Source organism: Bufo gargarizans, chromosome 1 (assembly GCF_014858855.1).
Source record: "Bufo gargarizans isolate SCDJY-AF-19 chromosome 1, ASM1485885v1, whole genome shotgun sequence".
Taxonomy (NCBI): Eukaryota; Metazoa; Chordata; class Amphibia; order Anura; family Bufonidae; genus Bufo; species Bufo gargarizans.
Window position 1 is genome coordinate 717320628 of NC_058080.1, and position 12084 is coordinate 717332711.

General features: G+C 46.7%; 1 protein-coding gene across 1 annotated transcript in view; it reads right to left on the bottom strand.

The window, feature by feature from the left end:
• Window positions 1-12084, bottom strand: part of LOC122930003 (dymeclin-like) — a 178179-nt gene that overhangs the window by 111001 nt on the left and 55094 nt on the right. Inside the window, exons 3-4 of the mRNA XM_044283446.1 lie at window positions 8757-8809; window positions 7038-7131 (exon numbers count right to left, since the gene is read on the bottom strand). Of these exons, the coding sequence (XP_044139381.1) occupies window positions 7038-7131; window positions 8757-8809 (147 nt within the window). The remainder of the gene's footprint in view (window positions 1-7037; window positions 7132-8756; window positions 8810-12084) is intronic.

Below are 12084 nucleotides of genomic sequence, written 5' to 3' on the forward strand. Positions count from 1 at the left end.
TAGTTGAAGTGACAAAATGTCAAATTGGCTGTTTTTTTTTTTTTCCCGTTACACCATTTGCTGTGTGCCATTAATATTGTTATATTTTAATATTATTGGCATTTTCGCACGTGGCGATGCCCATGATGTTTATTTTTTTTATTGGTTAAGTATTTTTATTTTAAGGAAAGGGGGGCGATTTGCATTTATTTATTTTTTTATATTTGTAAAAACTTTTTTTTTACTTTAAAAAGTCACCTTGGGTGACAATAACTGGCAATCATTCGATTGCCCATAGTGTTCATTGAAGGCTAAATAGCCATTATTGAAGACTTCATTTGCACTATACCAATACAAGGCTGCCACCTAGTGGCCTGTATTGGTATATTCATCTAATTGACTCTGAAGTCTGCTTGAGGCTTCGGTTAATTAGCGCAAGGTAACAGGTTCCCCGATCTCAGCCGGGGAAAGCTGTTACCGTACCGGAAGCACGCGACTTCCGGTTCTGGGCTGATCAGATGCCGTGGTCACATTTGACCACGGCATCTGAATGGTAAAGCTTCATGCAGACGTCCGTGGAACACGGTCTGTGAGATACCGGACTGGCATTGCAACCAATGACGCCGTGCGCTCCTGCAATGCCAGTCCGGTATCTCATTGACCGTGTTCCACGAACATCTGCATGAGGCTTAAGAGGAATGCGATCAGCGTTATGGCTGATCGCATACATGTGCCGCGGGTCTCTGCTATTTAAAATAGCAGAAACCCCACTGCACGTGTGAGCGGGCACCATGTAGGGTGGAGGTCCTTAAGGGGTTAAGGGGAACATGTCATCAACTTTATGCTGACCTCACTGAGGGAAGCAAAAAATAGTAACAGAAATGCTGATGTCAGCGGTGTGTCACTCATCAGCTAAAAGTCAGTGGTCGCTGAGAACCAGCATCATAGTCATTGCAACTCAGGCCTTGAAAAGAGTCACATCTACCTGAGAAGAGTCCTGGTTATTATAATCTCCTGCACTCTCCCCCATCTGCTGATGATTGGCAGGTCTCTCCTAGAGAAAGGGAGAAAACTAGGTAGAAGACGGTCAGTCATCAGCAGGTGGGCAGGAGAGCAGGACTTCATGAATAACCAGGAATCTTCTCAGGAGGCCGGGACTCTTTTCCAGGCCCAGTCTGCAATGATTGTGATGTTGGTTCTCGGCAACCACTTACTATTAACTTTTAAATGATAGACAGCTGAAATCAACTTACCTGTCTCTACTTTATTCTGCCGTTCGTTTGGGCGGCATAAAGTTGATGACAGGTTCCCTTTAAATTATATTTGGACATTGACACAACTTATTTTTTATGCTGCACTTTTCTGCTTCCTAAGAAGAACCAGTTACAAGAAGTGGGGACACTAGTCAGTGACGGAGCTGTTCTGGGTTTACTGATGGCCCCCATACAGCTTAGAGTAGTGTCTGTCACAGCACCTCCCCTGTGAGCGCCGCGGCCCTCTTGCAGCTCACCAAGCACAGCGCCATTCATTGTATAGTAAAGTGATGGATGAGATCTGCACACCATGACAAGGAAGGGTGCTCATAGAGGACATAGGTCGAAGCAATTATTTGAGAGATTCTATGGCACACCAAAAAAGTTTTATATTGCTTTTAATTCATGATGTAAATTTATAAATTACTTGGTACAATCTTACAAGGCCATATATTGTCCCAACGTTTCAGTCCAACAAGGGACCTTTGTCAAGGGATCTGAGGCCTGGAGAGTTAGAACTTGGTTTAGACGGCCATCTAACTATCAAAGTTATTCAACAAAGTCACGCGCGACATCGTGAATAACACAGGCTCATCGAAACCCATACATTCTAATACTGTACAGAGACAAATCTCCGAACAGTATTATTCCGAAGTTTTGACTGAAGGGACTTCGAATGAAGCATCCAAAGCTCGCCTCGCTCAACACTAATTGCGACAATAGCATCTGAGTAGTGAAATGCAGGGAAGGTCATGCTCCTGTGTCACAAACTGCTCCCCATACCGAGATGAAGGAAGCCAATCAGTTGTAATAGCAGTCTCAGGCCTTCTAAAGGCACCAAGACCCGCCACAGGGAAGTTCCTATGAAGCCCTTTATAGGAACAAAGTGAATCTCCCATAGGCTGCAATGGTAAATCATTGAAGTCTAAGGGAGAAGTGATCAGAATATTGCATGTTAGGAAGACTTAACATAAATTTTAAAAAAAGTTATATATATATATATATATATATATATATATATATATATATATATATATATATATATATATATATATATATATACATACACACATACATATACACACATATACACACACACACACATACACCGTATTTTTCGCTTTATAAGACGCACTTTCCCCCCCCAAAAAAAGTATAGCATTAAGACGGCGCAGACTGGCATCTCCCTCCGTCATGCGCCGCCTGCCCCAGCTCCCTCCGTCATGCGCCGCCTGCCCCAGCTCCCTCCGTCATGCGCCGCCTGCCCCAGCTCCCTCCGTCATGCGCCGCCTGCCCCAGCTCCCTCCGTCATGCGCCGCCTGCCTTCATTCATAAAGTGAGATGAGCTGGGGCAGGCGGCGCATGAGGAGGGAGCTGGGGCAGGCGGCGCATGAGGAGGGAGCTGGGGCAGGCGGCGCATGAGTAGGGAGCTGGGGCAGGCGGGCGGCGGCGCATCAGGAGGGAGCTGCGGCAGGCGGCGCATCAGGAGGGAGCTGCGGCAGGCGGCGCATCAGGAGGGAGCTGCGGCAGGCGGCGCATCAGGAGGGAGCTGCGGCAGGCGGCGCATCAGGAGGGAGCTGCGGCAGGCGGCGCATCAGGAGGGAGCTGCGGCAGGCGGCGCATCAGGAGGGAGCTGCGGCAGGCGGCGCATCAGGAGGGAGCTGCGGCAGGCGGCGCATCAGGAGGGAGCTGCGGCAGGCGGCGCATCAGGAGGGAGCTGCGGCAGGCGGCGCATCAGGAGGGAGCTGCGGCAGGCGGCGCATCAGGAGGGAGCTGCGGCAGGCGGCGCATCAGGAGGGAGCTGCGGCAGGCGGCGCATCAGGAGGGAGCTGCGGCAGGCGGCGCATCAGGAGGGAGCTGCGGCAGGCGGCGCATCAGGAGGGAGCTGCGGCAGGCGGCGCATCAGGAGGGAGCTGCGGCAGGCGGCGCATCAGGAGGGAGCTGCGGCAGGCGGCGCATCAGGAGGGAGCTGCGGCAGGCGGCGCATGACCGAGGGAGATGCCAGTCTGCGCCGTCTTAATGATATACTTACGGTACTACAGTAAGTACCGAACAGAGCATATACAATTAGATATAGATCAGATTGAATGTTTAACAGTTGCGGGGCCCGGTGTATTAGAGTAGAGTCACTGCACCGGGCCCCGCCATGAGTGTCCCCGCCTCCTCCCTCCACACTGATGCATCTGATGGGGGATCTGTAGATGACACTTATGGGGATCTGTGGATGACATGTGTCATTCACAGATCCCCCCTCAGTGTCATTCACAGATCCCCCCCTCAGTGTCATTCACAGATCCCCCCCTCAGTGTCATTCACAGATCCCCCCCTCAGTGTCATTCACAGATCCCCCCTCAGTGTCATTCACAGATCCCCCCCTCAGTGTCATTCACAGATCCCCCCTCAGTGTCATTCACAGATCCCCCCCTCAGTGTCATTCACAGATCCCCCCCTCAGTGTCATTCACAGATCCCCCCCTCAGTGTCATTCACAGATCCCCCCCTCAGTGTCATTCACAGATCCCCCCCTCAGTGTCATTCACAGATCCCCCCCTCAGTGTCATTCACAGATCCCCCCCTCAGTGTCATTCACAGATCCCCCCCTCAGTGTCATTCACAGATCCCCCCTCAGTGTCATCCACAGATCCCCCCTCAGTGTCATCCACAGATCTCCTCATAACAGTGCGTCATCCACAGATCCCCATGACAGTGCGTCATCCACAGACCACCATTAGTTCAAAACCTACCAAAAGCAAACCTTTTGGTTCAAAATATTTTTTTCTTATTTTCCTCCTCAAAAACCTAGGTGCGTCTTATCATCAGGTGCGTCTTATAAAGCGAAAAATACGGTATATATTTATATACAGTACAGACCAAAAGTTTGGACACACCTTCTCATTCAAAGAGTTTTCTTTATTTTCATGACTATGAAAATTGTAGATTCACACTGAAGGCATCAAAACTATGAATTAACACATGTGGAATTATATACATAACAAAAAAGTGTGAAACAACTGAAAATATGTCATATTCTAGGTTCTTCAAAGTAGCCACCTTTTGCTTTGATTACTGCTTTGCACACTCTTGGCATTCTCTTGTTGAGCTTCAAGAGGTAGTCACCTGAAATGGTCTTCACTTCACAGGTGTGCCCTGTCAGGTTTAATAAGTGGGATTTCTTGCCTTATAAATGGGGTCGGGACCATCAGTTGCGTTGTGGAGAAGTCAGGTGGATACACAGCTGATAGTCCTACTGAATAGACTGTTAGAATTTGTATTATGGCAAGAAAAAAGCAGCTAAGTAAAGAAAAACGAGTGGCCATCATTACTTTAAGAAATGAAGGTCAGTCAGTCCGAAAAATTGGGACCAAGAGTCACCTCTGCTGCGGAGGATAAGTTCATCCGAGTCACCAACCTCAGAAATCGCAGGTTAACAGCAGCTCAGATTAGAGACCAGGTCATTGCCACACAGAGTTCTAGCAGCAGACACATCTCTAGAACAACTGTTAAGAGGAGACTGTGTGAATCAGGCCTTCATGGTAGAATATCTGCTAGGAAACCACTGCTAAGGACAGGCAACAAGCAGAAGAGACTTGTTTGGGCTAAAGAACACAAGGAATGAACATTAGACCAGTGGAAATCTGTGCTTTGGTCTGATGAGTCCAAATTTGAGATCTTTGGTTCCAACCACCGTGTCTTTGTGCGACGCAGAAAAGGTGAACGGATGGACTCTACATGCCTGGTTCCCACCGTGAAGCATGGAGGAGGAGGTGTGATGGTGTGGGGGTGCTTTGCTGGTGACACTGTTGGGGATTTATTCAAATTTGAAGGCATACTGAACCAGCATGGCTACCACAGCATCTTGCAGCGGCATGCTATTCCATCCGGTTTGCGTTTAGTTGGACCATCATTTATTTTTCAATGACCCCAAACACACCTCCAGGCTGTGCAAGGGCTATTTGACCATGAAGGAGAGTGATGGGGTGCTGCGCCAGATGACCTGGCCTCCACAGTCACCGGACCTGAACCCAATCGAGATGGTTTGGGGTGAGCTGGACCGCAGAGTGAAGGCAAAAGGGCCAACAAGTGCTAAGCATCTCTGGGAACTCCTTCAAGACTGTTGGAAGACCATTTCAGGTGACTACCTCTTGAAGCTCATCAAGAGAATGCCAAGAGTGTGCAAAGCAGTAATCAAAGCAAAAGGTGGCTGCTTTGAAGAACCTAGAATATGACATATTTTCAGATGTTTCACACTTTTTTGTTATGTATATAATTCCACATGTGTTAATTCATAGTTTTGATGCCTTCAGTGTGAATCTACAATTTTCAGTCATGAAAATAAAGAAAACTCTTTGAATGAGAAGGTGTGTCCAAACCTTTGGTCTGTACTGTGTATATATATATATTTTTTTTTTTTTTTAAATAATCCCCTTTCACCATAATAATACAAAAATAAAGAACTTTTGTTTTACCATTTCCCCAAACATCCATGCTATTAAAATGTATTTACTAGGGGTGCACCGAAATTTCGGCGGCCGAAAATATCGGCCGAGAATGCACCTAATCTGTTTCTGCCGATATTTTTACATATCGGCCGGAAATAGCGGGGAGGGACTGGGAGGAGGAGCTGGGGGCCGGTGCGTTCACTGTGCTCCGGCCCCCAGCTCCAGTAGTTATAAAATGTTGTACAATTAATAAGCATTCTATTCATTTGGCCCCCCTCTGCAGTATTACATTCAATACAGCCACATCCTACTCACAGGGCTGTGCTGGCCGGCCGGGCAGACGAGCGGAAGCGTCACGACTGACGTCACATGCCTGCGCCGCCTCCTTCATTCAGAAAGTAGGCCGGGCACATGACGTCAGTTGTGACGCTGCAGCTCCTCTGCCCGGCCACAGTGAACGCACCGGCCCCCAGCTCCTCCTCCCAGTCCCTCCCCGCTATTTTGAAATATTTTCTATTAATCTATTAATTGTACAATGGGGGCTGTGGATGGCACTGTTATGGGGTGGGGGTCTGTGGATGGCACTGTTATGGGGTTGGTGGGGGTCTGTGGATGGCACTGTTATGGGGTGGGTGGGGGTCTGTGGATGGCACTGTTATGGGGTGGGTGGGGGTCTGTGGATGGCACTGTTATGAGGTGGGGGGGGGTCTGTGGATGGCACTGTTATGGGGTGGGTGGGGGTCTGTGGATGGCACTGTTATGAGGTGGGGGGGTCTGTGGATGGCACTGTTATGGGGTGGGGGGTCTTTTAAAAGTATTTGGGCAAAAAGCCATTTTCGGTTTCGGTTTCGGTCAAGGGGTATCCTGAATTTTCGGTTTCGGACCAGAATTTTCATTTCGGTGCACCCCTAGTATTTACCCCATACAATGATCGCCATAAAAGGAAGAAAAAAAAACATCAAAATGGCAATTTTTTCATTGCTTCAACTCCCACCAAAAAATTAAATAATAAGTGATCAAAAAGTCTTACACGCTTCAAAATAGTATCAATAAAAACTACAGATTGTCCTGCAAAAAAGAGCCCTCACTCAGCCCTGTAGATGTAAAGATAAAAAGGTTATGGGGGTCAGAATATTGCAATGCAACAAAAAACTTTTTTATAAAAACACAAGAAAAACTATAAAAAAATATGGCATTACTGTAATTAATTTAACAGGTCAGGACTAAATTAACAGGTCAGTTCTACCAAACAGGAAACGCAGAGCAGGTGTCCATGTACAAGGACAGGGGGTTTGGGTGGAGATCATTGACCGTTTTATGGCTTGTATATATACCAGGCTTTATCTGCTGTCAGTGCGTTCACTTACTTCTGACATTCTGCTGATATCTTCAGTTCCTTCGTCCTTGACAAAAATACTCTAATTAGAGCGCCGAAATTTCCTGTTCTGGGGTTGTTCTCAACTAGAGAGAAAATTCAGCGATTAGACTGTAGACGATGTAGATAAGGAGGAACCAAATTAAACTATCATCATCCACTCTGCGGAGGACACAGAAACCTGAACACACCACAGAAAATCAGATCAGACTAATCTTCTATCCACAGCATATGTGATAAATTGGGGTCTGACCGCTGGGACAACGACTGATGAGAATTGGGGTCCACGAGTCCCCTTGTGTGAATAGCAGGGTGATGGACATTTGTCATTGCTGCTCCATTCACTTCTGTAGGACTGCGGGAGACCCCTGAGCGCTGTACTCAACAGTCCTATAAAAAGGAATGGAGCGGTGAACACAAGTATTGACCACCAGTCACTGACCCCACTCCACATGATAAGTGGAGGTCCCAGTGGTGGGACCATCAGTGATCACACACTATCACTTGTCCTGTGGATAGGCAATAAATGTAGTGAATGGGTCAAACCCTTCTATAGACTTCTTCCTTTGACCACCGGTTATACCCCTGACCTCTCCTGCCTCTGGTCACAGGGGTCCCCAAACTATAAGCTGTTCATGGAATCCTGCTACTTGGACACCCAACAGGAGAACTGATGAGTTACACAGTGCCCCTCAAAATCAATGGACTGCCTGTATAATATATTCTATAACTGGGTCCTCAGTATATAGAGCTGTCATTAGGAGGAGGGGGGCAGGACCACTAACCCACTATAGTATCCAGGTTCTCTTATGGGGCACAGGGAGAGGGACTGTAATACAATTAAATATTACAATTTTCAGTTAGATCACACAAAATTCAATTGAAATAATTAAAAAAATATATATTTTTTTTTTATGGCACCCCCAGCTCTAACATACTTGGTAAACAACCCCCACCCTCACCCTACCCTACCCTACCCTATGCGCTCTTACATACTTGGTATGGCGCCCCCTAGTGTTACATACTTGGTATGGCGGCGCCCCCTAGTGTTACATACTTGGTATGGCGGCGCCCCCTAGTGTTACATACTTGGTACGGCGCCCCCTAGTGTTACATACTTGGTACGGCGCCCCCTAGTGTTACATACTTGGTACGGCGCCCCCTAGTGTTACATACTTGGTACGGCGCCCCCTAGTGTTACATACTTGGTATGGCGCCCCCTAGTGTTACATACTTGGTACGGCGCCCCCTAGTGTTACATACTTGGTACGGCGCCCCCTAGTGTTACATACTTGGTACTGCGCCCCCTAGTGTTACATACTTGGTACTGCGCCCCCTAGTGTTACATACTTGGTACTGCGCCCCCTAGTGTTACATACTTGGTACTGCGCCCCCTAGTGTTACATACTTGGTACGGTGCCCCTGCTACACTTTTGATTCTCTCTCAGAAAGTCCACGTCATGTGTCCAGTGCTGGTGAGAAGATTCATGGCTACACCACAGTAAGAATCACTCCATCGCCCATGTACAAGAGGATCTGTGCATTAGGGCAGGACTGATCTACTAAGCACAGGACACCAGTGTGAATCAGTCAATTCAGGGCCTATGCACATGACCGTATGCGGACCCAATGGGACCCCAATAGATGCAGCCCTGCAAAGAAGATAGACCATGTCCTATACTTGTCTGTTTTGTGCACACGGACAACTTACTTAACGACTTGCAAATGGAGATGGTCGCTTCTTCCAAAAGTTTGCAGTCGGTGCTGAAACGAGAGATGAAAACAATGTCAATCACAGATATACTCGTCACTCAGTGTACAGGTAAGTAGGCGCACTCGGCACAAATGCTGACATAATAATGAGAAGCCACACAAAAATAACATTTTAAAGGGATTGCCCAGGTTTGGTGTGCAGGGTCTGCTTTCACACATCAGATCCTTGTGTCTAGCCCTATAGTTAATAGGGTTTTACCTCAATGGGTTGATGTCCCTCACACTGCTGGTGGACGGGAGTGTTTCTGCGCAGGGAAAAGAGGAAGTGGCTGCAGCACCAAATCAGCTGATCAGTAGCTGATTTTCAATATCTCTGCTTGCTGTGATTCAAGACCTATGTCTTGGTCATGTGATGAACACAAAGGTGCTTGAATCCCATGTACAGTTATGTTCAGTAACGAGCTGTGCACCTCTGTATCCATCATATGACCAGGACTGATTGTATTCTCTGAAAGGATGCAATTTAATGTCAGCAAGCAGAGAAAGCATCAAAACGTACTTGAGTTTAAAAGTTTAATGGCTGTGCTTCTTTGAAGAATCATAACTGAACGGATCTTTTTTGGGCTGTCCTAATGTCTTTTTCAGTCTTTTAATTCTCCTCTTCGGCTGCACAGCTAAATGAATTTCTCTCACAAGCAGGGGGCGTCTCCGTTCTATGAAATCTGCCAGCACTGTACTGCTGTGACATTCTTTCCCTTACTTCCAAGCAGGTTTTCTTTCAGCTCCTGAGCTCACAGAACAGACAAGGAGGGATTACACTTAGGGTCCATTCACACTTCCGTTGTTTCTTTCCGGATTGGTTCCGTTTTTTGCGGAACGGATGCGGACCAGTTGCGTACCCATTCATTTTCAATGGGTCCTGATAAAAATCTGTGCTGTCCGTTTCCGTTGTTCCGTTCCGCATGTCCGATAAAATATAAAACTTGTCCTATTATTATCATCCGCAAAAATCGGTTCCTGGTACAATACAAAGTCAATGGATCCGCAAAAAACGGATGACATACAGAAACATTTTCAGGAACAACGGATCCGCAAAAAACTGACCAAAATTCGGAATATAGAAAAATACTGACATGTGAATGGACCCTTACAGAAAGGCAGGACTCTCCTGTGAATTCAGAAGCAGCGTAGAAGCAGTTCTTTTATGAGGTTCAGGATCTCAGCTAGCCCTGAAATGGATACAGAGTATTTTGGAAAATTGTAGGTTAACAGAATGACACTGCATGCACTGTGAGCGCAGTGCCTGCCCCATCTTTTGTATGATGGACACATTTTTGGGCCCAAATTATGGTAGAGGGTCCTAGCCTCACCGGAACTACGCTGCTGTCAGTTTTAAACGTTAGACAAGAGGTCAGGCCGACAAACTCAGGCACAAAAATGTGGTCATAAGAGTTAAACTACCTAAAGCTGGAAACACAAACAAGCCAACAGTTATCAGCTAAGCATGCGCATTCTGAATAGGGAGAGAGAAGTAAGCTGCTGCTAAGTCACCTCAACCGGTGGAATATCTCTCAAAGAGCCAAAAGACATGTTGAAATTTAACAGCGTGATCCTCCCTTCTCCCAAAATCAGCCATTAGGTGAGAGTTGGAACTTGGAAGGTCCCCTACACGTCAGATGGCCGTCAGGTTCAAAAGACACTGATCGGTGTCATGTGTAAGGTCACAGTCTTTATAGTGGGGTACAAAGTGGAACATCTCCAGTAACCAGTCTCCAATAGCTTGGGTCTTCTGCTGAAGGCCAACTTGACACCAGAGTGCAAGGTAGGGCCATGGGAGTTGGCGATGCTCAAGTCAAGCATTTCAGTTGCTTTTCCGTTCTCTAAATGCAAGATTTACCAGATTTCTGGAACAGTCAATTCAACACAGTTCTGCCATCAAAGAGGCTTATAACCTCAAAATACCGACAGCAAAAACTGGGCAACTGCCTCAAAATCACACTGTATGTGATTACAAGTAACCTCCTGACCAATAAAGAACCTGGAAAAATAAACCGGTCCATCAGGGAGGAAGGAAAACACAGTCCGACCACACAAACTGGCTTCAGGGAGAGAGCATCCGGCCAAATGATTACCATGAGGAGCGTTATGGCCGGATATCTTCCAGTTGACCATGAGCTCTATAGAAACATGTGGCCATGCCTGGTGAGCTTATGAGATTGAAGTTGCCAAGGTCAACCAAGCTCAACGAAGCAGGGCTAAGTCAACAAGGTCTTGCCTGTCGGAAACTGAGAAACATCTTCGTCAATAAAAAGATATAGGACACGAGAAAAAAAATAAAGATTGTGTGGGGAGGTCAATCGTCGACTGCCAACCATCTTCTAAAACAAAGGACCATCTTTAAGAAGGATTGTCAGAGCCACCTTGAAGGCAAGGCGGTACAAGGAGTGTCCGGAAACGGGGAGCAACAGACAAAAATTATGTGTGGTAGACACAAGGTCTAAGGCAACATCTTCCATGGGCTTATCATGCAATTTGAGCTCTCGGAGATCATAATCCCTCGTTCTTGGACCGGACTGTGTATTTCTTTCAGTCTCTTCATTTCCGATCGTCTAAACGCACTCTCTGGTTATGTTTCTTGGAAATCTTAATTTTATCTCTAAGGTGGTCTTCGGTCCTGGCTGAATGTTAGTCTCTAATTGAAACCAAATGTCTAGCAGCATAACAAAGAGCAAAGCTACAAGTTGTCACACTTTTGGAACGGGGAACTCTACTGTGAATTATCATCGGAAATGCAGCATAAATCAGGCACAGGATGCACAAAAACGAACTGATGTTTTAACTAGAGTGGACGTCAATGTCGGATGGTGCCGAGGGAGCCATCATCGGGGAAGGAGCAACCACGAACCATGGCTACATTATTCCAGGGCAGCGGCAGGATGTATTTTTGGGTATAAAAAAAAAAAAAAAAACGTGAGAAAGGCCTCGGAAATAAAACATGAATTATGAAAGGGAATATAATGAACGCTCGCTGCAGTATGTCAAAGCCTGAGCAAGGTTAAGGGCTACTTGTAGCTGAAAACAATTTCATTTTGGCTTACAAAACACAGTCCTCCAGTAATGAGCTGCAGAATAAGCCATTGTCTGCACCCGTCCTAAGTACAGGCGTCGACTAGTAAAGAAAACCTAAATAGTTAATAGAGGGGGGTCCTCTGTTCAGGATCCTCACCTCTTTGCTAGAGTGAAGAGCAGATACAAAGAGTGCCTCTCACTCTAGAGGACCTGTCCTGTCCGACACAGACAATCCACTGATCTGAATGGGCAGCATG